General features: G+C 37.2%; 1 protein-coding gene and 1 non-coding gene across 4 annotated transcripts in view; one reads left to right on the plus strand and one right to left on the minus strand.

Moving 5' to 3' along the window:
• Positions 1-24,907, plus strand: part of MAMDC2 (MAM domain containing 2) — a 173,315-nt gene that overhangs the window by 138,426 nt on the left and 9,982 nt on the right. Inside the window, exon 12 of one of the 3 annotated variants that reach the window (XM_037743824.1) lies at positions 385-1,133. The exons of the other annotated variants lie outside the window; for them this stretch is intronic. Within the exon in view, the coding sequence (XP_037599752.1) occupies positions 385-430 (46 nt within the window). The 3' untranslated portion in view covers positions 431-1,133. Of the gene's footprint in view, positions 1-384; positions 1,134-24,907 lie in introns of those variants that run through there. 3 annotated transcript variants of the gene reach the window in all.
• Positions 8,841-9,031, minus strand: LOC119473402. The gene has a single exon (XR_005202607.1). It is a non-coding gene; the product is annotated as a U2 spliceosomal RNA (small nuclear RNA).

A 24,907-nucleotide genomic window follows, 5' to 3' on the forward strand; every position in this document is an offset into this window, starting at 1 on the left:
AAGAAAAAGAGCAATGTTCTGAGTAGCCTGATAAAACCTTGCCTGTGTTCAAGAAACCCTTATTCTACTGAAAAATGGCAAAGCATAAGGGTAGTGATGCTAGCATATTGTTATAATTATCTTATTTTATTATTCCTTGTTGTTAATCTCTTACTGGGCCTAAGTTATAAATTAAACTTCATCGTAAGTATGTATGTATAGGAAGGAATATATGGTATATGAAGGGCTCGGTAGTATCAGCAGTTTCAGGCATCTACCAGGCATCTTAGAATAGATCCCTTAAGGATAAGGGGGAACTACTGTAGTTTGCCAGGGCTGCCATAACAAAATATCACAGACTAGGTGGCTTAAACAACAGAAATTTATTTTCTCACAGTTTTGCAGGCTGAAAGTCCAAAATCAAGATGTGGGTAGGGTTGGTTCCTTCTGAGATTTCTCTCCTTGGCTTGCAGATGGCTGCCTTCCTGCTTCACGTGGCCTTTCCTCTGTGCCAGTGCACCCTGATATGTACTTTCTTATAAGTTCACCAGTCATAACAAATTACAGCCCACCCTAACAATCCCATTAACTCCTAAAAGTTTCTATCTCCAAATATAGTCACTAGAATTCTAGTATGGGGGTTAGGGCTTCGACATATAATTGAACCCACTCCCAGGATTTAGGGCAATAGGTTGAACATTCGAGGGTAAACTCAAGTTAAATGGCTGACAACCAAGCCCGTGTCACTATGCCAAAATAATGTTACAGTCTGAGCTTGTTTGACTGGTAGAACATATCCTGTCTTCTCCTCATTAACACACAGCCTATGACAATCTAACAAAAGCACATGCAGCAGATATTAAGCTGCTCCTAATTCTACTCCTGTATTTACATTATTTCTGGGCTATGTGGACACATTTTGGCTAACATAGTATTGCTTTGTCTAAAGAAAATAATGTGGTTGTGTTTGCTTTGTCTTCTTAAAAACTTTGAAGGATGCTTCAGCTGTCTGGGTGAAACTTCACAGCAAAAATTGAGTGCATGTTATGTGAATATACTGTAGAAAAATTTGAATGCATAAACTTTTTAGTGTGCTCAACATTTATTTTGAGTGAATGTTTGACACATTAAATAAAATTCTCTGGTGTACAACATAAGAATTCTGATTTTTAAAGTAAATTTTTTCTAGGGCCTACCTTCTTTTTTCTTTATTTCATTTGCTTCAATACAGATTTTCAAAATTTCTCAAGACACCTTCCACTTTTCTAACTAAATTGTTTACTGCTTATGTCTTTTTATTCCCATGTGCAACAATGTAAATAACAAAACAAATTTTGCTACACTGTGCCCAGGGTACCTACAAAACAGCATTAGGTTGAAGGTGTTTTGTTCTTGTTCTTGAAATTACTTTAATAACTGATTTTCTAGGGAAATATCAGTGATAATTTACAGCAGTTTCCCCTTATCTTCAGGGCATATGTTCCTAGAGGCCAAGTGGATGCCTGAAGCCAAAGGCAGTACTGAACCCTATATGCAATATCTTTTTTCATATACATGGATACCTATCATAGAGCATAATCTATAAATTAGGCACAATAAGACACTAATAATGACCAATAATAAAATAGAATAATTACAATATATTATTCACGATTTCATATGCGGAAGATTTGTTCCTACTGTGGATCTTAGCGTCCTTTCCTTATTAAGTCACGACCTTTCACCTTTTCTTCCTTCTCTTTCTTTCTTTTTTTTTTTTTGAGACAGAGTCTTGCTCTGTCTCCCAGGCTGGAGTGCAATGGTGTGATCTTGGTTCACTGCAAACTTTGCCCCCCATGTTCAAGCGATTCTCCTGCCTCAGCCTCCTGAATAGCTGGGATTACAGGCACACACCACCGCACCTGACTAATTTTTGTATTTTTAATAGACACAGGGTTTCACCATGTTGGTCAGGCTAGTCTCAAACTCCTGACCCTGTGACCCACCACCGCCCCAGAATCCCAAAGTGCTGGGATTACAGGCGTGAGCCACAGCACCCCACCTCACCTTTTCACTTGAAGCACTTTATGACTTCTCTTTGCCATATCTAAACTTTCAGCATCACAATTTTTGCACTTTGGGGCCATTATTAAGTAAAATAAAGGTTACTTGGACACAAGCACTGTGATACCATGACAGTCAATCTGATAACCAAGATGGCTACTAAGTGACTCACAGGCAAAGAGTGTAAACAACATGGGCACATTGGACAAAGGGATGATTTATGTCCTGCTCAAGAGAGAGTGGAACAGTGCAAGATTTCATCATGCTACTCACAATAGCACATAGTTTAGAACTAATGAATTGTTTATTTCTGGAATTTTCCATTTAATATTTTTGGGCCACAGCTGACTATGGGTAACCAAAACCATGGAAAGTGAAAACGCAGATAAAGTGGGAACTACTATACTGGAGATTCACCATGTGCAGGCACTGTTTTGGGAGCCTCAACATCCTTTCCACAACCTGTAAGGCAAATGAAAGTTCCCATATTTCGGGGGAGGAAGCTGAAGCTCAGAAAAGTTAAGGGCCTTTCCAGGGCCATACAGCAGTAACTGGTAGAGCAGAAACTGAATCTTACATTAGTCTGGTTCTAATGGCTATATACTCTGCCTACATTGCCTCACTAGGGTTTCCAAATCTGCATGCTACGAAGAGACTGCACATGATCTGGAATGGCTGTGACAACTTATGTATGAGAAGCACAGATTTTCATAAACCAAAGACCCTTCACAGCAAAGCAGAGTGTCTTCTCTTAGATAATGATTGGCATTTTAGAGCTTTCCTAGAAATGGATCCAGCAGAAAACATCTAAACTTTTTCTAATCTAATTCTAGTGTCTGTAGGGCAATGTTGTAAGCATAACCCCAAGGCTATAGCTAACACACCTATTGTGTATCTTAAACCCCACAAAAGAGTGGTTTTTCTTTGTCCTAGCCTCTAATGGTGTGAGCTTGATGTGGCTGATGTATTGACATTCAGGTTGCAATGTGACAAGGGTTATTGTCTCAGTCCATTTTATGCTGCTATAACAGAATGTCTGAGACGAATTCATATAGAACAGAAACACACCCTCACAGTTCTGGGAGCTGGAAAGTCTAAGATCAAGGTGTGGACATCTAGTGAAAGCCTTCTTGCTACATCATCCCATGGTGGAAGGGGCAAAGAGAGAGGGTGAGGGGAAGAGTAAGAGGGAATCAAACTCATCTTTTAATAAGAAACCCACTCCCATGAAATTGGCATTAAGCCATTAATAAGGGTAGTGCTCCCATGATCCAAATATCTCCCATTAGGCCCTACCTCTTGACACCGCTGCATTGGGGAATCAAGTTGCCAACTCATGAGTTTTGGGGGACACATCCAAACTATAGCAGTTACCCATTCAAAAATTAATGTATATACAAACAAAGGTTCCTCTAAAACATTCACTTATTTGTTAAAACCACCAGTGTCAGAAGCTACGTGTATATAAGAGTTAAACCTCTTATAACTGAGAGCAATCATAAATGGTATATAGTCCAGGATCCCTAGGATCTTGTTCTATTCTGTATTTCCTGAGTAGTCACTATGCATTATACATGAAATAACTGCCCAGAGTTATAATAAGTAAAGTAATAAAGGTGAAGTCCTACAGATAATGAAACCACACATCGAGATTTCCTTGTGAGTATCTTAAAAGATGAGTGTGAGTTCATCAAGAATGGCAGAGAGGAAGGAAGCATTCCAGGATGAGGGAATGGCTGGTGTGAAGTCTGGAGCCATTAAACAGTGTGGCAGCTTTCGAAGAACTGTAAGTGACTAGGCTGGCATGTAGAATATTGTCAGCCAGGACTATTAATAAACTGGAGTCTAAAATATAGACTTTTTCTTGCAATATTGAAAGTTTTGTTTTAATATTTCCAAAGATTATCAACTTACAACCTTGAGACTAACAACACTTATAGTAGAAAACATTGGTTAAGACATTATTGTAAAAAATATTACTAAAAATTAAATGTACCCACCAACTTTATTAAAATTACCTAAATCTAAGACATTGGAGATCTATCTATAGCTAATACAACAATACTAAATGAGACATAGATTTTCTTAAAATTAGGAATATAAGGCATTCCTTTCTACAAATTAAAAAAAAAAAAAAAAACTAAACTAAAACCTAGTGAATAACCCAGTTTTACATTTCAAACTTCTAGCCAGAAGATATATATGCCTGTAAAATTCCAGCTGGAATGAGTACAGTGTTTAGAAAGATGAACAAAAATAAATTAATTATAGACCTCTTTTCCTAGCACAAAATACACTAATACACTAGCAATCACTGTGACCTCTGGCTACAAAACACCTAAAAATGCAAGAAAAAAGAATAAATGGATAAAATATTCTTTTTTTTTTTTTAAGTTCTGAGATACATGTGCAGAACATGCAGGCTTGTTACAGAGGTACACATGTGCCATGGTGCTTTCCTGCACCTATCATCCATCATCTACGTTTTAAGCCCCGCTTGCATTAGGTATTTATCCTAATACTCTCCCTCCCCTTTCCTCCCACCCCCTGACAGTTCCCTCTGTTCAACTCCCACTTATGAGTGGGGACATGTGTTGTTTGGTTTTCTGTTCCTGTATCAGTGTGCTGAGAATGATGCTTTCCAGCTTCAACCATGTCCCTGCAAAGGACATGAACTCATTCTTTTTTATGGCTGCATAGCATTCTATGGTGTATATGTGCCACATTTTCTTTATTCAGTCTATCATTGATGGGCATTTGGGTTGGTTCTAAGTCTTTGCTATTGTAAATAGTGCTGCAATAAACATACATGTGCATATGTCTTTATAGTAGAATGATTTATAATCCTTTGGGTATAAATGCTGGGTCAAATGGTATTTCTGATTCTAGATCCTTGAAGAATCACCACACTGTCTTCCACAATGGTTGAACTAATTTACACTCCCACCAACAGTGTAAAAGTATTCCTATTTCTGTACATCTTCACCAGCATCTGTTGTTTCCTGACTTTTTAATGATTGCCATTCTAACTGGCGTGAGATGGTATCTCATTGTGGTTTTGATTTTACATTTCTCTGATGACCAGTGATGACAAGCTTTTCTTCATATGTTTGTTGGCTGCATAAATGTGTTCTTTTGAGAAGTGCCTGTTAATATTTCGTCCACTTTTTGATGGGGTTGTTCATCTTTTCTTGTACATTTGTTTAAGTTCCTTGTAGATTCTGGATATTAGCCCTCTGTCAGATGGATAGATTGTAAAAACTTTCTCCCATTCTGTAGATCGGCTGTTCACTCTGATGATAGTCTCTTTTGCTGTGCAGAAGCTCTCTAGTTTGATTAGATCCCATTTGTCAATTTTGGCTTTTGTTGCCATTGCTTTTGGTGTTTTAGTCATGAAGCCTTTGCCCATGCCTATGTCCTGAATGGTATTGCCTGAGTTTTCTTCTAGGGTTTTTATGATTTTAGGTTTTACATTTAAGTCTTTAATCCATCATGAGTCAATTTTTGTATAAGGTGTAAGGAAGGGATCCAGTTTTGGTTTTTTGCATATGGCTAGCCAGTTTTCCCAGCATCATTTATTAAAGAGGAAATCCTTTCCCCTTGCTTGTTTTTGTCAGGTTCATCCAAGATCAGATGATTGTAGATGTATGGTGTTATTTCTGAGGCCACTGTTTTGTTCCATTGGTCTATATATCTGTTTTGGTACCAGTACCAAGCTGTTTTGATTACTGTAACCTTGTATTGTAGCTTGAAGTCAGGTAGCATGATGCCTCCAGCTGTGTTCTTTTTGCTTATGATTGTCTTGGATATATAGGTTCTTTTTTGGTTCCACATAAAATTTAAAGTAGTTTTTTCTAATTCAGTAAATAAAGTCAGTGGTAGCTTGATGGGAATAGCATTGAATCTATAAATTACTTTGGGCACTATGGCCATTTTCACAATATTGATTCTACCTATCCATGACCACGGAATTTTTTTGTGTCCTCTCATATTTCCTAGAGCAGTGGTCTGTAGTTCTTTTTGAAGAAGTCCTTCACATCCCTTATAAGTCGTATTCCTAGGTATTTTATTCTCTTTGTAGCAATTGTGAATGGGAAGACCACTCATGATTTGGATCTCTGCTTGTCTATTATTGGTGTATAGGAATGTTTGTGATTGTTGCACATTGATTTTGTATCCTGAGACTTTGCTGAAGTTGCTTATCAGCTTAAGGAATTTTGGGGCTGATACAATGGGGTTTTCTAAATATACAATCATGTCATCTGCAAACAGAGACAATTTGACTTCCTCTCTTCCTATCTGAATGTCTTTTATTTCTTTCTCTTGCCTGATTGCCTTGGAAAGAACTTCCAATACTATGTTGAATAGGAGTGGTGAGAGAGGGCATCCTTATCTTGTGCTGGTTTCCAAAGGGAATGCTTCCAGCTTTTGCCAATTCAGTTTGATACTGCCTATGGGGTTTTCATAAATAACTCTTATTATTTTGAGATATATCAAAAGTTATTTTCATTACTAACTCTTATTATTTGTGGTATGAGCTCTTACTATTTTGAGGTATGTATGAATATCTTGTTTATTGAGTGTTTTTAGCATGAAGAGGTATTGAATTTTATCAAAGGCCTTCTCTGCATCTATTGAGATAATCGTGATTTTTGTCATTGATTCTGTTTATGTGATGGATTACATTTATCAATTTGCATATGTTCAAGCAGCCTTGTATCTTAGGGATGAAGCCAACTTGATTGTGGTGGATAGTCTTTTTCATGTGCTGCTGGATTCAGTTTGCCAGTATTTTATTGAGGATTTTTGCATCCATGTTCATCAGGAATATTTGCCCAAAATTTTCTCTCTTTGTTGTGTGTCTGCCAGATTTTGGTATCAGAATGATGCTGGCCTCATAAAATGAGTTTGGGAGGAGTCCCTCTTTTTCTATTGTTAGGAATAGTTTCAGAAGGAATGGTACCAGCTCCTCTTTGTACCTCTAGTAGAATTCAGCTGTGAATCCATCAGGTCCCGGGCTTTTTTTGTTGGTAGGCTATTTATTACTACCTCAATTTCAGAACTTGTTATTGGTCTATTCAGGGATTCGACTTCTTCCTGGTTTAGTTTTGGGAGGGTGTATGTATCCAGGATTTATCCATTTCTTCTAGAGTTTCTAGTTTATTTGCATAGAGGTGTTCATGGTATTCTCTGATGTAGTTTGTATTTATGTGGGATCAGTAGCAATATCCCCTTTATCATTTTTTATTGTGTCTATTTGATTCTTCTCTCTTTTCTTCTTTGTCTGGCTAGTGGTCTATTTTGTTAATCTTAAAAAAAAAGTCAGCTCCTGGATTCATTTTTTTGAAGGGTTTTTTTATGTCTCTATCTCCTTCAGTTCTGCTCTGATCTTAGTTATTTCTTGTTTTCTTCTAGCTTTTGAATTTTTTTGCTCTTGGTTCTCCAGTTCTTTTAATTTAGGGTGATGTTAGGGTGTCAATTTCAGATATTTCCTACTTTCTGATATGGGCATTTAGTGCTATAAATTTCCCTCTAAACACTGTTTTAGCTGTGTCCCAGATATTCTGGTACGTTGTCTATTTGTTCTTACTGGTTTCAAAGAACTTCATTATTTCAGCCTTACTTTTGTTATTTACCCAATAGTCATTCAGGAGCAGGTTGTTCAGTTTCCATGTAGCTGTGTGGTTTTGAGTGAATTTCTTAATCTTGAGTTCCAATTTCGTTGCACTGTGGTCTGAGAGACTGTTATGATTTCCATTCTTTGGCGTTTGCTGAGAAGTGTTTTACTTCCAATTATGTGGTAGATTTTAGAATAAGTGCTATGTGGTGCTGAGAACAATGCATGTTCTGTTGATTTGGTGGGGAGAGTTCTGTAGATGTCTGTCAGGTCCACTTGGTACAGAGCTTAGTTCAAGTCCTGAATTATCTTTGTTAAATATATGCCTTGTTGATCTAATATTGACAGTGGGGTGTTAAAGTCTTCCACTATTATTGAGTGGTAGTCTAAGTCTCTTTATAGGTCTCTAAGAATTTGTTTTTATTTGTTTGCTTTTTTAAAATATATATTTTATTGCATTTTAGGTTTTGGGGTACATGTGAAGAACATGCAAGATTGTTGCATAGGTACATACATGGCAATGTGGTTTGCTGCCTTCCTCCCCATTACCTATATCTGACATTTCTCCCCATGTTATCCCTCCCCAACTCGCCACCTGCCACTGTCCCTCCCCTAGTTGCCCCCAACAGACCCTAGTGTGTGATGTTCCCCTCCCTGTGTCCATGTGTTCTCATTGTTCAACACCCACATATGAGTGAGAACATGCAGTGTTTGATTTTCTGTTCTTGTGTCAGTTTGCTGAGAATGATGGTTTTCAGGTTCATCCATGTCCCTACAAAGGACACGAACTCATCGTTTTTTATGGCTGCATAGTATTCCATGGCATATATGTGCCACATTTTCCCTGTCCAATCTATCACCGATGGACATTGGGTTGATTACAAGTCTTTGCTATTGTAAACAGTGCCACAATGAACATTTGTGTGCATGTGTTCATTTACAATTAACATAATGACTAATAAGTTAGAATTTATGTTTGCATTTTGGCATTTGTTTTCTGTATGTATTACATCTTCTTTTTGTTCCTTTATTCTTCTATTACTCTTTTTTATGTTAAATAGATATTTTCTAATATACCATTTTAATTCTCATTTTATATATTTCTAAGTTATTTTCTTAGTGGTTGCCCTAGGGATTTCAATTAAAACCTTTAAAAGATACTTTTTAAGAAATAACATTTTTAAATGTCATTATCCCCCAAAGGGGGTGCACCATTCCTGAAGGTACTGCAATACCAGGTCAATGCCTGGAGTGGACAGAGCAAGCTCCTATCCTATATCCCTGCTCCAAAAACCCATTTAATATAGCGTCCTCAGACAGAGGACGTATCAGATATTAAACTGATAAGAACAGATACTACACCTGATCTTAACCAAAAGGCCAAAAGGAGATCAAAACAATTGACTTTTCCGTTAGAAAGAGATGGGGTCTCACATGTTATCCAGGCTAGTCTCAATCCCCTGGATTCAAGTCATCCTCTCACCTCAGCCTCCCAAAGTGCTGGGATTCAGGCATGAGCCACTACTCCTGGCCCTTGATTAACATCTTGATTTAAGATAATCTAGTTCATACTAATATTAACTTAATTTCATAGCATACAAAAACTGTGCTTCATTTCTTCCTTCCTTCTTTGTACTATTCTGTCATGCATATGATATCTTTTGTGTTATAAGCCCATTGACACAGTTTTATAATTATTGCTTTATGCATTTGGTTGTCTTTTAAATCAGATAGAAGATAAGAGACATAAAAATACATGTAAATTCTCTTTTATATTTACCTACACAGTTACCTTTATTGCTACTTTTTATTTATTCATAAAATTGGAGTTATTATCTAGTACCCTTTGCTTTCAGCCTGAAGGACTTCCTTTAGTAGCTAGTGATGAATTTAGTTGTATTTGAGAGTTTCATAAGTTCTCCTTTGTTTTTGAGGGACAGATTTCCTGCATATAGAATTCTTAGTTTTCTTTCACTACATTTATGTATGTCATCTCACTGTCTTCTGACCATTATAGTTTCTGATGAGGAGTTAGCTGTAAATCTTATTGAGGTTCTCTTGTATATAATGAGTCACTTTTCTCTTGCTTTCAAGGTTCTCACCTTAAAGTCAGCTAATTATCAAAGAAAACATTTTATTAATTAAAAAAAAAAGTATTTTCTTATTGTCTTTGGCTTGCAACAGTTAAATGTAATTTTTCTAGGAGTGACTTCTTGAATTTTCCTAGTTGAAGTTCTTTGATGTTCTTGAACATATAGATTTATATTTTTTTAAAATCAGGTTTGAAAAGGTTTTGGCTGTTAATTTTTCAAAGGTCCTTTTTTCCCCCTTTCTCTTTCTTCTCTTCTGGGACTTCAATTATGCATATGTTGGTAGTCTTGATGGTGTTCCACAGGTCTCTGAGTCTCTGTTCATCTCTTCTTTTATATTTTTTCATTATGTTCCTCAGATTGGATAATCTCATTGACCTGCCTTCAAGTTTAGTGATTCTTTGTTCTGCCAGTTCCAATCTGCTGCCGAGTCCCTCTCATGAATGCTTTATTTCATTATACTTTTCAAATCCATAATTTCTACTTGGTTCTTATTTATAATTTCTAGCTTTTTTAATGGTATCTCTATGCAATGAGACAACATTCTTATACTTTTAGAATTAGCTTTCATTAATTCTTGAAACATATTTATAATAGTTGACTTAAAGTCTTCTTTGTATAGTAAATCTAATGTCTTGACTTCCTCAGGGATAACTTATGTTGCTACTTTTTATCCTATATATGGGCTATAGTTCCCAATTTCTTTGTGTGTTTCATAATTTTTGTTGAAAACTGGGCATTTTGAATAATACCATTTTACGGATTCTTCTTCTCCCCATGGTTTTTTTGTTATTGCTGTTTGTTGTTTTGTTTTTGTTGTCATTGTTGCTGTATGTTTGCTTAGTGACTTTCCTGGACCAATTCCACAGAGTCTATATACTTTGTTGTATATGGCTCTGCTCTGTTCTCTTAACAGTCAACTAATTATTGAACAGAGATTTTCCTTAAATGCCTTAAAGCAACACGCAACAATAGGTCCGCCAGCACTTGCCAGCAGGTTCTGTGCTTGTGTTGGGGCACGTCTTCAGTGTTTTAGCAGGCAGTTAACAACTTCACTTTAGCCTCCATTTCTTTCTTACAAAGAGCCTAAAGGTCAGCCAGAGATGAAAGATTAGGAGTTTCTCAGGTTTTTTTCTGGGGATGTGTATAGCTCTTTACATTTGCATGGCCTTTCAGAGTTCCAGAAATATGTTGGAGCTTTGTAAAGCTCCCTACAGACATCCCATTCCTAAATTTTTTTTTCTTTTATATTTTTGGTCAGCCTTTTATTAGCTTCAGCTGTTAATACCACCTTAGGCGGTTACAGTGTTAAACAGTTGTTTTATTTATTGTTTTTGATAAATGCCATGGTGGATAAAGTTGTTCATATAGAGTAAGATTTACTTCAGTTAGGTTAAATAAAGGTAAGCCCTGAGAATGAAACTCTTCAGAAGCTGCTAAACAGGTTAAATAATGCCAGTTCTCTAGAGATGGGGCTTTTAGGGAACTCCAAATCTGTTCTGTGTCTTCCAGCAGCTGCTAAGCTACTGTTTTTTAAAACAGCTAGTTACAAAGTTCTTGGCTTTTACATCTTTTGCAGAGTAGAAGAGATGGAGATGGAATTGGGGCAAGTAAAAAGGTTCTTAGAAAAATTCAGTCATTTTTCTCGGGAAAAGCACTCTTGGATTGTCAAAACCTTTAGTTAATTTCCAGAATTCTGAAAAAGTTGATTGTGAACATTTTTTTTTTTGCAAGGGTTCTCATTGCTTTTATGCTGGAGCATATTTTCAGAGGTCCTTACTCCACCATTCTGAAGGCCCCGTATTCCTCCAATTTTTTGGCTTTTGAATATATTTGAGTTAATTGGTGAAATTCTCTGTCTTATCTATTTTCTTAAACATATAATTGAATGCTCATGTTATTGAATCATAACTATTTGCAACACTTGTGTGATAACTCCACATGTGGGGCACTTGTGGTTCTGTTTCTGTCATCTGTTACCTACGCCCCAATCCTCTCTGGTCCTGTTCTTGATAATGTCTGGTAAATTTGATTGAATACTAGACTTGCCAATGACAAATTATAGAATCCTGGCGTGATGGTACTTCCTTCTAGAGAGAATTCAACCTGTTCTCCAGTAGACAACTCGAATACAGCAGATCACGTCAGTTCAATCAGAACTAAGCTAACTTGAGGTAGTGTTGTAGTTCTGTTTTGCTGGCCTACTTCTGCTTCTCCCCTAAACCTGGGATATACCCTCCAAAAATATATTCTCCGATTTAACTAGGAACTCTCCTCCTTAGTATGCACTAATCTTCAATTTTTGTCTCTTAAGCTGATGAGATTGCTAAAAATCCCACTGTTTTGCATTTGGCTTCTTGGCCTCTTGCTCTCTGCAATTCAAGAATTTCGCAAATGCTTTAGAAGAAGATTGTCAAGTGATGGGCTCACTTTTTCATATCTCTCTTTTCTCAGAAAAGCTGGCCCTGAAAGTCCTGGTTGCTTTGGTAGCCCTGAAATCCAGTTACTACCTTCCCAACCCAGTGAGATCTGTTGGTTTCTCTGCCACTTGGCAGCTGTTCTCTGAATAGCATCTAAACTAAACAGGCAAGTACCCTAAGGTGGAAAGCATCTTGAAGAATACTGAGCTCATTTCGTTGACCTTCCATTTTTTTCTGAGATCTTGGTCCCTCATGTCCTCGCTGTCTGAAAATGTCTCTGATAACCTCAAAGCAGGTGTTTTCTTGAAAAAAAAATCTTTTTCTAATTTTTGTTAGCAGAATATATCTCTGCTACAAGTTACTTAACAGAGACAGAGGGGATGCCTTTGGTATTTTATTTTTTTAGCATTATTTATTTAAGAACATGATTATTATACTCAAAATATACTCTCTTCCTTCTGCACTACAAGCGAACCAGTCATAGTGCTTTGAATGAGATCTTTGTGTCTCTGCCCTCCTATTCTTTTGTTGCTATGTTCTGACTGTTCTGCCCAAGGTCTTGCTGTATCTAAGATTACTTTATTTCATGGTGTTCTGTTCTTTGGCAGGGGGTAGGAGGGGAAGAGTATAAATATAAAAATTTATATTTATATTGCCTTTGGCTTTAAACTGCCTAAGAGACCATGGAAATTTCTACTTCTTTTCCTTTAGAAGTCCTCATCTCGAGTAATAAATATTGATGACATCTAATTATGTTAAAGAAAAAATTATGCAGTGACACTTGTTAAAGCACAGTAAGGCAGGCTTGATTCAGGACCGTTGGATAGTTATAGGGGCCACTGCAATGGGATTTTGCAGTAGGGAAGAGAGATTGGGCTCAGCTTTGAATAAAGTGCAGGCAAGTGAGGATTTGTAGTCAAATAGTTGAGGGTCAGAAGGAAAAACGACTAAGAGGTAACATCAAGGGTAAGGGAAGTTCTGACTAAACCAACCTAACAGAATTCTCGCTGAGGACAGGCCAAGGTGATTGGACATCACCCAGAGGATAATGGAGGATGAAGAACCTTATATTGAGAGTGATTAGATATTGAGGGTAGGGGGTTATTATAGTATAAATGTAGTGTTGCTTAGATTAATGTCACTGAAATTTCTTTTCCATGGATGATATATTCTAAAATAATAAGAAAATTTTAACTGACACAGCAAGTTCATAGATCATATCTTCTAGATCAGCTAAAGCAACATGCATCTAAGATATTAAAACACTGAATAAAACCCATTCAAGGGAGTATTAACTATTGTCTGCTTGGATCCTGGGATAGCAACAGGAAGCTCACCTGTAATTAGATAAGCAACTTAAACCACAATTACATTTGAAAAGGAGACCTCCTATAGCCTGTATTGCTGATTTATTGCATTTAGTCCTAACAATCTGTTCTGTCTCCTTTTCATATATAGGCAATACAGCAATGCCAGGATACCAAAATGGCTGAACTTTCTATGCTATACATTAGTAAAGTAATAAACTCAAAGACCTGGCCACAGTATTTTCCTCCTTGATGACTACAGAGTGTTTGTTTGGTATTGATATAACAGGATTCTTTTTGAATGAATGTAGTGCACTCTGGAACTCTCTGAAGATATACTCGTATTTGTAGATTGAATTCTACCTTTTCACTTCCCATTCTGAAAGCCTGCCATCTGTGCTTGAAACAACACATACAGGGAGGAAAAAGAAAGGAGAGAGTCCCACAAAGCTGTTTTACAGACAACTACATTAGCTGGTCAGTCAATATAAATCAATAAATAAAAAGAGAAGCTCAGAAAAGACACACTATAAATATGTCCATTTATTTTGTGTCTTTCATAATCAATACATCATCATATGTAGCAATTCCAAGGAAGCTATAGTTCCTGACTTACTGACTGGTGATGCAATAAACCTTTCCAAATTTTAGAGTATAGCGTGGTATGGAAAGACCAAATGATGAGCTGCCTCTGACATTTGCTGCCTGAATAACCTAGAGAAAGCATGACTTCTCTGAGCCTCAGTTTCTCCATATGTAGAATAAAGATAACAATAAATGACCTGCTGCTATGATGTGAGTGTGTCTCCTCCAAATTTCAGGTGTGGAAACTTATTGGCCAATGTAACAGGATTAAGAGATGGGACTCTTAAGAGGTTATGATTAGGCAATGAGGACTCCTTCCTTGTGAATGGGATTGATGCATTTGTAAAACAGGTTTCAGGCAGCATTCAAACTGCTTGCCCTTATGCCTTCCACCATGTGAGGACATAGCTTTCCTCCCCTCTAGAAGATGCAGCCCTTGTTAGACAAGCAAACTTGTTGGCACCTTGATCTTGGACTTACCAGCCTCCAAAACTGTGAGAAATAAATTTCTGTTCTTGATAAATTACCTAATCTTAGCTATTCTGCTGTAGTAGCACAACCAGACTGACATCTGCTAATCTCATAGTGTGGCTCTGATGATTAACTGAGATTATACCTGTGAAACTTAATAATATATAAGCTCCACTGAACTGAATAGTAGTATTATAAGCTCCACTGAGTTGAATGGTATTATTATTTTTACAATTAGTGAATCTTCTACAAATTCTGAAGTTTATGTCTGGAATATTTTCCCGGATTCATTGTTTTGTCATTTGTGCTTTTATAAAATAGCAAATTATGACATATGAGTACAAGTAAAATGAGTTAGTAGAAACCAGAAGTTCCGTTGGAACCTTAGGCCGTTGTTACCCAGATTACATTACATTTATCACCAGGTAATTCATGTGTTAAGTACATGAATATTTTTCTAATGTGCTAGTAATATTCATGTATAAGAAAAATATATAACCAGCACATCAAAACCATTATTTCATAGGTTTATAGCTAGCTGTTTATATTCATGCTAATATGAAGTTTCCTATTTGAATAAATGTACTAAAAATGGAATCTACTTAAAGAGAAACATTAAATTAATAATAGTACAAATATGGATAGGCAAAAAATATCACAAAGGTGATATTTGTACGACTAAAGTTTGGGAAACATTTGTAAAACAAGTCATTCTAGTAGAACAACAATAAAGACTAGAAAACCAACTAAATCCACCTCCATCATTTGGCTCCTATTTAATAGCATAATAATAAAAGTGTTTGTGACAGGTGGATAGTGACTTGCATCGGAGTGGGATGGACTTTGCAGGATTTGACAAATCATTTTCTGCCACCATGTGCTTGAGTGGCTCTATCCTGGCAGAAACAGAAAGTTTCCTGACATAGGTGCTACTTACAGTAGTCTTCTCTTCTCTGTGATCTTCCTCTCTGAGGGCAGTAAACTGTGGTCTGAAAATATTAAATACAAAATTCCAGAAATAATTCAAAAGTTTTAAATTCAGTGCAGTTCTGGGTAGTGTGATGAAATCTCACATTGTGTGGCCCCATCCTTCTCCATCCTACCTAGTATGTGAGTCACCCATTTCACTAGCATCATCCATGCTGCCTATGCTTTCTGACCATGAGTCACTTAGTAGCCATCTCCCTTATCAGATGTTCTGATACCACAGTGCTTGCGTTTGTCACCTTCATTTTACTTCACAGTGGCCCCAAAGCACAAGCATAGTGTTTCTGGCAATTCAGATACGCCAAAGAGAAACCATAAAGTGCTTCCTTTAAATGAAAAGATGAAAGTTCTTGACTTGATAAGGAAAGAAAAATAATTGTATGCTGGGGTTGCTAAGGACTACATTAAGAATGAAACCTTCTGTATTAGTCTGTTCTCACTCTGCTAATACAGACATACCTGAGACTGGATAATTTATAATGGAAAGGAGGTTTAACGGACTCACAGTTTCACATGGCTGGGGAAGCCTCACAATCATGGCAGAAGATGAAGGAAGTGCAAAAGGACGTCTTACATGGCGACAAGGCAAAAGAGCTTGTGCAGGGGAACTCCCATTATTAAACCAGAAGATCTAGTAAGATTTATTCACTACCACCATAAAAGTAGGGGGGAACTGCCCTCATGATTCACTTCACTCCTCCTGGCCCCACCCTTGACACTGGGGATTATTACAATTCAAGGTGAGATTTGGGTGGGGACACAGCCAAACCGTATCATCTTCTATTTGTGAAATTGTAAAGAAGGAAAAAGAAATTTGTGCTAGTTTTGCTGTTGCACCTCAAACTAAAGAAATTATGGCCACAGTACATAATAAGTGTTTAGTGAAGATGGAAAAAAAGGCATTAAATTTGTCAGTGGAAGACATGAAAAGAAAACATGGTCCAATTGACAAAATGTTGCAACAGAAAGCATTGAGACTATACAAAGACTTCAGCAAGGGATCCCCTGAAAAAGTGACACCAGGCCATTTATTGCAAGTAAGAGATGGTTACATAGATTCAGGAATAGGTTTGGACTGACAAATATAAAAAATACTGAAGAGGTTACATCTGCCAATGAAGAAGTTTCTGCCACCTTTCTGGCAAAGTTGAAGAAATAATTTAAAAGAAAGGATGCCATCTGAAGCAAATCTTCAAGTCTTCTGGAAGAAGATAAAACCTGCATTCATAAAAGTGCAAAGCAGGCACCAAGGCATAAAGCATATAAAGACAGATGAACTCTAGTATCCTGTGGCAGTGCCTCAAGGCATATGATAAAGCCAGGCATAGCGTACAAAGCAAAGAACCCAGTACTCTTAGAAACAAAAATTATCTGCCCATGTTTTGGCAAGATAATCAGAAAGTATGGGTGACAGCCATCTTGATTATGAAATGGTTCCACCAGTATATTATCCTAGAAGTAAAAAAAAAAAAAAAAATTACTTGGAAGACGAGTTGGAATTTAAAGTCCTGTTAATAATAGACAATGCTCCTAGCCATCCTAAATCTGTCTGCTATAAAAACAAAATGAAAATATTCCAGTTGTGTTTTTGCCTCTGAATACAACCTCATTGCTTCAGCCTTTACCTTCATTGAGTTTGTCAAGGCAACATACACCTGCCTTGTATTTGATCACATTTGATTAGCAATTGATGTAGACCCTAATCTGGATGTAATCTGTGCTGGAAATCATTCACTATTACAGACGCAATAACATTCATCAAAGCTGCAGTGGACAAATTAGAACCAGAAACTGCAAGCGCCTGCCGGAAGAACTTAAGGAGTAAAGTTGTGAATGATTTTAAAGGCTTTCTGAGGATTGATGAAGAAGTTAGGAAAATCATTCACACAGCAAGAGAAGTTGGTGGAGGATTTGCCAACATACTTGATGAAGAAGTAGAAGAACATATTGAAGGTTTAATCATTCACACAGCAAGAGAAGTTGGTGAAGGATTTGCCAACATACTTGATGAAGAAGTAGAAGAACATATTGAAGGTTTTCAAGTGTTTCCAAATGAGGAATTGGAAGAACATTCTACCTACAGAGGAAGAGAAAGATGATGAAACTGAAGCAAAACCAGCTATGTGGATATTACTGAAATTTGCCAAAGGGTTTCAAATTGTACAGACATCAAAGGACAAAATTATGGAATATGATCCTAGGATGGAACGCAGCGTTAAAGTCACCAGTAAGATCAAAGGACTGCAACATCTTGGCAACACTTTAATGAGTTAAAAAGAAAGAGATAATAACGTTCCGTTACAATGCTCTTCCAAATTTTTTGGCAAAAACAAGCAAACAAAAACCTTCAACTATTGAGGATCTCTAGACACCAACATCATCATCTCCTGACATCCAGCCATCCATGACATCATGGCTCATTCATCCAGGATCACCCAAATCAGATGCTCCTCCTCCTGATGTGTCCCCAGAAAGTCAATAGTAGCCTAACACTGCTTTACAATGCCTAAATAATTCGTCCCACTTTGTCTCATCACAAATGCATTTTATCATCTCACATAGGCACAAGAAAAGTAAGTATAGTACAGTAAGATATTTCAAGAGAGACCACATGTACATAATTCTTATTACAATATATCATTATGATAGTTTTATTAGTTACTGTTATGTATTTCTTACTCTTCCTAATTTGTAAATTAAACTTTATTATAAATATGTATGTATAGGAAAAATGCATAGTATATATACATTTTTGTGCTATCCACGATTTCAGGCATCCAGTGGGGGTTGTAGAACTTGAGACTACCGTATTTATGAGACAATAAATACAAGTCATAACAAAGTTCCCAAGGTGATATTGGCCATTATAATTTTATTAACATTCATATAATACTATGCTGTCAGAATTCTTTGTAAACATTAGTTTTAGTTGTTCTAAAGTTTACAGGGATTTTGTAGCCAAATGATACTCGAATATATTGGCCAACAGTAACTATCCAGGTTAGTGAGAAAATATCGTCAACTGTAACATTTCCTGGCCACTCACTCCCCCAGTGAATAGATAAAAGTCATTCAGTTGGCCGGGCACGATGGCTCATGCCTGTGATTCCAACACTTTGGGAGGCCGAGGCAGGGGGATCACAATGTCAGGAATTCCAGACCAGCCTGACCAACATGGTGAAACCCTGTCTCTACTAAATATAAAAAAATTAGCCAGGCATGGTGGTGCATGTCTATAATCCCAACTACTCAGGAGGCAGGAGGCTGAGGCAGGAGAATCGCTTGAACCCAGGAGGTGGAAGTTGCAATGAGCTGAGATTGCCCCATTACACTCCAGCTGGGCAACAGTGTGAGACTCTGTCTCAAAAAAAAAAAAAAAAGTCATTCAGTTCTCCTTCCCTGATCCTACTATTCCAGAAAAGCAGCTCTGTATCATTTTCTTAACAATTTCCAGAGAAAGAAACACCATCACTTTCTTTTGTGATACAGTTAAATGTTCCAATAAATCTTCCCTATTTCTGGCAAATAAATTCTCTTCCACTATGCTACTAAGAAAAGGTAGAAATCTTCAATACCAAGAACACAAGAACTTCTTGTGTGATTGAAATATTAATACATTAAAATATTAAATATTGAAATTTGTCTATAAAATTTTGCTGTGAGACAAAATAATATCACAACTCCGTGTTTAATGTGTTAGTTCCAGTTTATTTCAAGTCCCTGTCTTTTAAGAATTTTGGTAGTTGATATTCAGACATGTAAAAACGCTGCCCAGGTAGTTTGTAACTATCTGAGGAATTAGCTCCAGATTATTAAAATCTCCTATGTCCTTCAGTCTTTCCATAACTTATTTTTTATTTATTATGTTAGTTTCTGATGTTGCCAAATTCTACTTACACAGAGAACGCTTCTGTGATAAGCTTTTTAAAAAATTGGTGGTAAAATGCATATAACATAAAATGTACTACTTTAACCATTTTTAAGTGTATGATTTGGTGACACTGAGTCTATTCACATTGCTGTGCAACCGTCACCACCATCCATCTCCAGAGCTTTTTTTCATTTCCCAAAACTGAAACTCCGTACGCGTTAAACAATAACTCCTCAATTATGACAGCCTTTTAAAAGAGAAATTTTAGTGCGACAACTTCTGCAGTTGTTCTTCAAAAATATTGTTATCTTTTTCCCTGATTTTTAAGACTCCTTTTCCAGCTGACGAATGCAGCTAGCTGTTCATTCCACACAGCCTCTCCACACAGGCCACTCAGGCGCCTTCCCTACCCTGCAAAAGAGCCACAAGACTGGAAGAACAGCTGCTTCACAGTGCAGAATTATGGATGTGGTGTGTGTCTGTGTGTCTTAAACACATCACAGTTGCTGTGCAAAGAACAGATGGGACCCTGAACTCCCGATAGATCCATCGGAACCCCTGTTTTGAATATTAAACAATGACCCGCAGAGAGAACGTAACGTATTTTCTCCAGTTAGGAATCCCTTTCACAGACTGGAATCCTTCAAGTGCAAGAACACGTGAGTCAGTCTGAAGCTTCAACACTGGGGCTTCTTGGCTCCCGTCCAGAGCTTTTGTTTGCTGAGACAGACAGTGCTTGAAGCTGTAATGTGGCACAACCTGTCAACATGCAGAGATTTTCTCTGATTTCCGAACACATGTGAGGCAGAGTGGCTCTCTGTGAAGTCCTGATCTTTTCTGGGGAATGCAAGTGTAATATACAAATCAAGAAGAAAAGTATGTGTCATCAAAAGGAATAATGGGTTTGTACATTAGAGAGGCATATTCTGATTCATTGATAAGTTTGTTAAAATTATGTTTAGGTAAGATGTTTGTCTAGAATGCTCTACATAGGTATTGCCTTATGTAATATACATACAGTAATCCTCCCTTATCCACAGGTTCACTCTCCAACTGAGAGTTTCAGTTACTCTCAGTCAATGGCAGTCTGAAAATATTAAATGGGAAATCCCAGAACTAGACAATTCATAAGTTTTAAATTGTGCATCATTCAGAGTATTGTTAAAATTTTTCTATTATGAGTTGTTAATCTTTTAGCGCATCTAATTTATAACAAAATTTATCACAGGTATATGTGTATAGGAACAAACGTAGTCTATATAGGGCTTGGTATTATCTGTGGGTTCAGGCTCGACTGGGGGTCTTGGGATATATACACTAAGGACCAGGGAGAACTATTGTGTGTGCTTAGAATATAATTTATATCTAAAGGATATTTATAAAGACCAGAATTATTCAAGAAAAGTAGTGGGTGCTTACATTCCCCTTGATGTCACTCCTCTCTTCCAAAACCAGCACAATTATACAACAAGCAACATTGGAGACTTCCTTTCATATTTTATGGTACCAAATATGAAGGTTTCTGGAACTGGAAACCTTAGTGAATAGTTTCAGCCTGATACCTGAGACCCACAGGTGCCTAAACTGAAAGCATAGTAGACTTCAGGAGTCACACCTGTGGAGGTGTGTGTGGTCCAAAAAACAGATGGATAGAGGAGGCTGTGCAGGCTATCCCGGATTTAGAGTCCCAAACTGTTGGCAACAACTGGGCAATCAGACTAGTACTTCACCCTCTGAAGCTAAATGAATTAGTGCATTGGACCAATGAAAGAAAGAATTCAATCAAATGATCCTGGGGATAATGAGTTTTCTTCTCTTACAGGACCTCAGAATAATCCTTGTCCAGATTTGTAGTGTTATTGGTAGGAATGCACAACCATCATCACTAAACAAAAGACAAGTCTTGGGTCATCTCTCTCATGATGAATTCCTTGCTTCCCCTCCATTTTGAAAAGCCTTTATGTTTCAGGGACCTAATAATCTCTACTTTCCAGTTCCCTAGTGACAGCCTCTTTCAGAGGAGCTTTTTTCCCCATATTGAGAATTTCATCTACAGCTAAGGTCCTTTACCTAGGATTCAAATGGGCCTTTTCAGAGCTCCAAAGCAGGTGCAAACATTTTTTTCTTGTTGTCTTAAAAATTACTTTTGGGAGAAAATGTTTTTTAGTTAAATGTATTAGGATATTGTTTTCATCTACCATGCTCCTAACTTATGTGTAGGATAGATGGGATTCCTTTGTGCATAGTTAGGTGATATACCATGGTCATTTTCATGTCTCGATCTATCTTTCCATGGAATTAAAGTAAACACACCCTTCTGTTAGGATTATGTATATCTGTGTTATTTACATTGACCTAACTTAAGTTAGAAAATGTTAAAGAAAAGATGTAAAGTAAAGGTTCCTTTCATTACTGAATGTGCAAAACCCCTGTGCTTCTCGTGTACCAATTTTGTTGCCAGTGAAAGAATGAAGGTAATGAACTCAAAGAATTATCTTAAGTGTTCATTAAAAAAATACTTCAGATGGTGTAGAACTCGTTTGAGAAGATTTGCTTTGATAAGACTTTAATTTTACCAAAACTTGGATTTGCTCTAGTTTGCCTTGGAGCATCTTAGTCAAGTGCACATCTCATTACTAAGAACTTCACACATTTGGAGTGACTTTGATGGAGCCCTATAAATGGTCACCTTGGTTTGTGCTTAGAGCTGTGGGGAACAAATGTGTTCATTCATCTATTCAACAGATATTAATGAGCATCTACTATGTTCCAAGCACTGTTCTAAGACCTGGGAATGTGGCAGTGAACTAAACAAGAAAAAAATATCTGCCTTTGTAAATTCTAGAGGAGAGAGACAGGCAAACATAAAAAAAAAAAAAAAAAAAAAAAAAAAAAAAAAAATAAAATAAAAAAAAGGAAGAAAGAAAAAAAATTAGTATGTTAAGAGGGAATTAACTTTGGAAAACTTATTACATTATAGGAAAGGAACAGGGATTGCAATTTGGAATAGTATGATAAGAATAGGTCTAATAGAAAAGGTAACATCTGAGCAAAAACTTAAAGGAGGTAAGGGAGTAAGACCCGAGATTATCTGGAGGAAGAGCCAGGCATAGCACATGCAAAGGCCTTGAGGTAGCAGCATATCCGCCATATTCCAGGAATAATACAAAGGCCAGTATGGCCAAGCAGCACAGTGAGTGAGGAGAAACACAGTAGAAATGAGAGAGTTAAAAGAATAGGTGGGAGATTGTACAGGGTCCTAAGTCAATTGTAAGGAATTCAGCTTTTGCTCTGAAATGCTGAGCCAATGAAAGATTTTAAATAAATGGTATGATTTTGTTTTTGCTTTAGAAGGAGCACTATGAATACAGTGTTGAGACTGCAGGAGACAAGAGTAGAGCAGACAGAGTAATTAGGAAGCTGTTGCATTAACACAAGCGAGAAATGATAGCAGCTTGGACCAGGGTGATAGCAGTAGAGGCAGCAAGAAGAGAAGTGACTGCATTATCAATATATTTTAAAGGTACAGCCAATGGGAATTCCTGATAGTCTTGATGTGGAGAATGAGAGAAAGAGAGTAGTGGCATGTGACTCACAGGTTTAGGTGTGAGAGACTGGACATTGAGTCTACTTCAGGCTGTTAGGAGTTGAGTTTTGAATACGTTCAGTGTGAGATGTCTACTTGACAGTGAGTGAGATGTCTATTAGACAGGTTGAACAAATCTAGATTTCAGCAAAAAGATTGAAAATTTAAATTTGAGATATAACAACATATTTGATAAAGTCCTGAAACAAGATCATCAAGGAAGTGAGAATAGTGAAGTAAAAACTGGACCTTGGGGCACTCCAGGGTCAAGAGGTCAGGAAAGAAAGTGGAATTGGCAAAAAAAAAAAAAAAGAAATGTGAACGAGAAAGGAATGACCAGTGAAGGAGAAAAAAAATCTGAGAATTCAGTACCTTGCAAGCAAAGGTAAGAAAGTAATTCTACTTTCTGAAGTAAGAAGTAAACTATTACGTCCAATGTTGCTGATGGTACAAAAATAACAAAGACTGAAAACTAACCACTGGATTTTGTAATGAGGATGTCATCAGTGAGCATTCCAGAACATTTATAGCATTTTTGCCAATATTTTTAAGCATATCATGGGAAAGTTGGCAGCTATGCCATTTCCCTTTAGCATCCATCTGGACGAAACTACTGCCAATGAGATGAAAAGTTGAAATTGACTGGATGTCAAATGTAACATACCAGATCAAGACACTCACAATTTCTATTTCTTATTTAAACCAGTTATCCTTCTAATTAAAATTTACTTTTGAACAGGGCTGAAATGTATGCAGTCTTTAAAGTACCCTCAAGGAGGTTTTTGATTTCCATTTGTTCACTGCATTCAGGAATCCCCAGCTAGTGGAGCCTTTCGTGGCACCATGCCTTGATAACAGGTGACCTGAAGTGACAGACACAGAACTCTGATTCTGCTTCTTGGGGGCAGCATCATTCCGTAGATGTGACTGGTTGATGGAGGCCACATCCTGTGAATCAGCCCAGTTTTGCAGGGTAAAAACTTTATAGAGTAAAACACTTGGGGAAGAGGTTGCACTGTGCACACAGTTTATTAAGACCAACGATGCTTTCTCCAACTGTTTTAATAAGTCTATAGAACTTCTCAAGTTTGTGTTTATAGAAATGAGAAAAGGAGAAAGGCCTCTCAGGCACATAGAGGGGACTTCCAACCAATTCTCGTTGGGACATCTTGATCACCATATTTTGGGGAATGCTTAATTAGAGTTCATTGATTAAACTTCAAACTATAAAGAAACCATTTCATTTGCATGTATTATTTGGGATCTCTCTATTTTTCCCCTTGATTTGGTCACGAATTTCATCATGAAATAATGAGACATATGATACTTTGTAAAGATTATTTTTTACATCATATATTTAAAAAATAAAATTGGCAAATGTTGGCGTTTGCTTGGGCTGCCATAACAAAATATCATACGCTAGATGGTTTAAACAACAGAAATTTACCTCTCACAGTTTTGGAGGCTGGAAAGCCCAACATCAAGGTGCAAGCTGTTTCAGTTCCTGACAAGGGCTCTTTTCCTATGTTGCAGACGGGCACCATCTCGCTTTGTGCTCACATGGCCTTTCCTTGGTGTGTGCACCTGAAGAGATAGAGAAAACAAGCTCCCTGGTATCTCTTCTTATAGGAGCACTACTGTCATCAGGAGGGCTTCGGCCTCATGACCTCGTCTAGCCCTAATTATCTCCCCAGTGCCCCATCTTCATTTGCTATCACACTAGGGTTAGGGCTTCAACATATGAATTTGGGGAGACACAAACATTCCAAACACAAATATAACACCAAACAAAGCAACAAAGTAGCATGCAAACTTTCTTTGTGTATTTTTCTTTTCTTTTCTTTTTTTTTTTTTTTTTTTTTTGACGGAGTTTCACTCTTGTTACCCAGGCTGGAGTGCAATGGCGCGATCTCGGCTCACCGCAACCTCCGCCTCCTGGGTTCAGGCAATT

The sequence above is a fragment of the Cebus imitator genome, unplaced genomic scaffold (assembly GCF_001604975.1).
Source record: "Cebus imitator isolate Cc_AM_T3 unplaced genomic scaffold, Cebus_imitator-1.0 Scaffold155, whole genome shotgun sequence".
NCBI classification, from domain to species: domain Eukaryota; kingdom Metazoa; phylum Chordata; class Mammalia; order Primates; family Cebidae; genus Cebus; species Cebus imitator.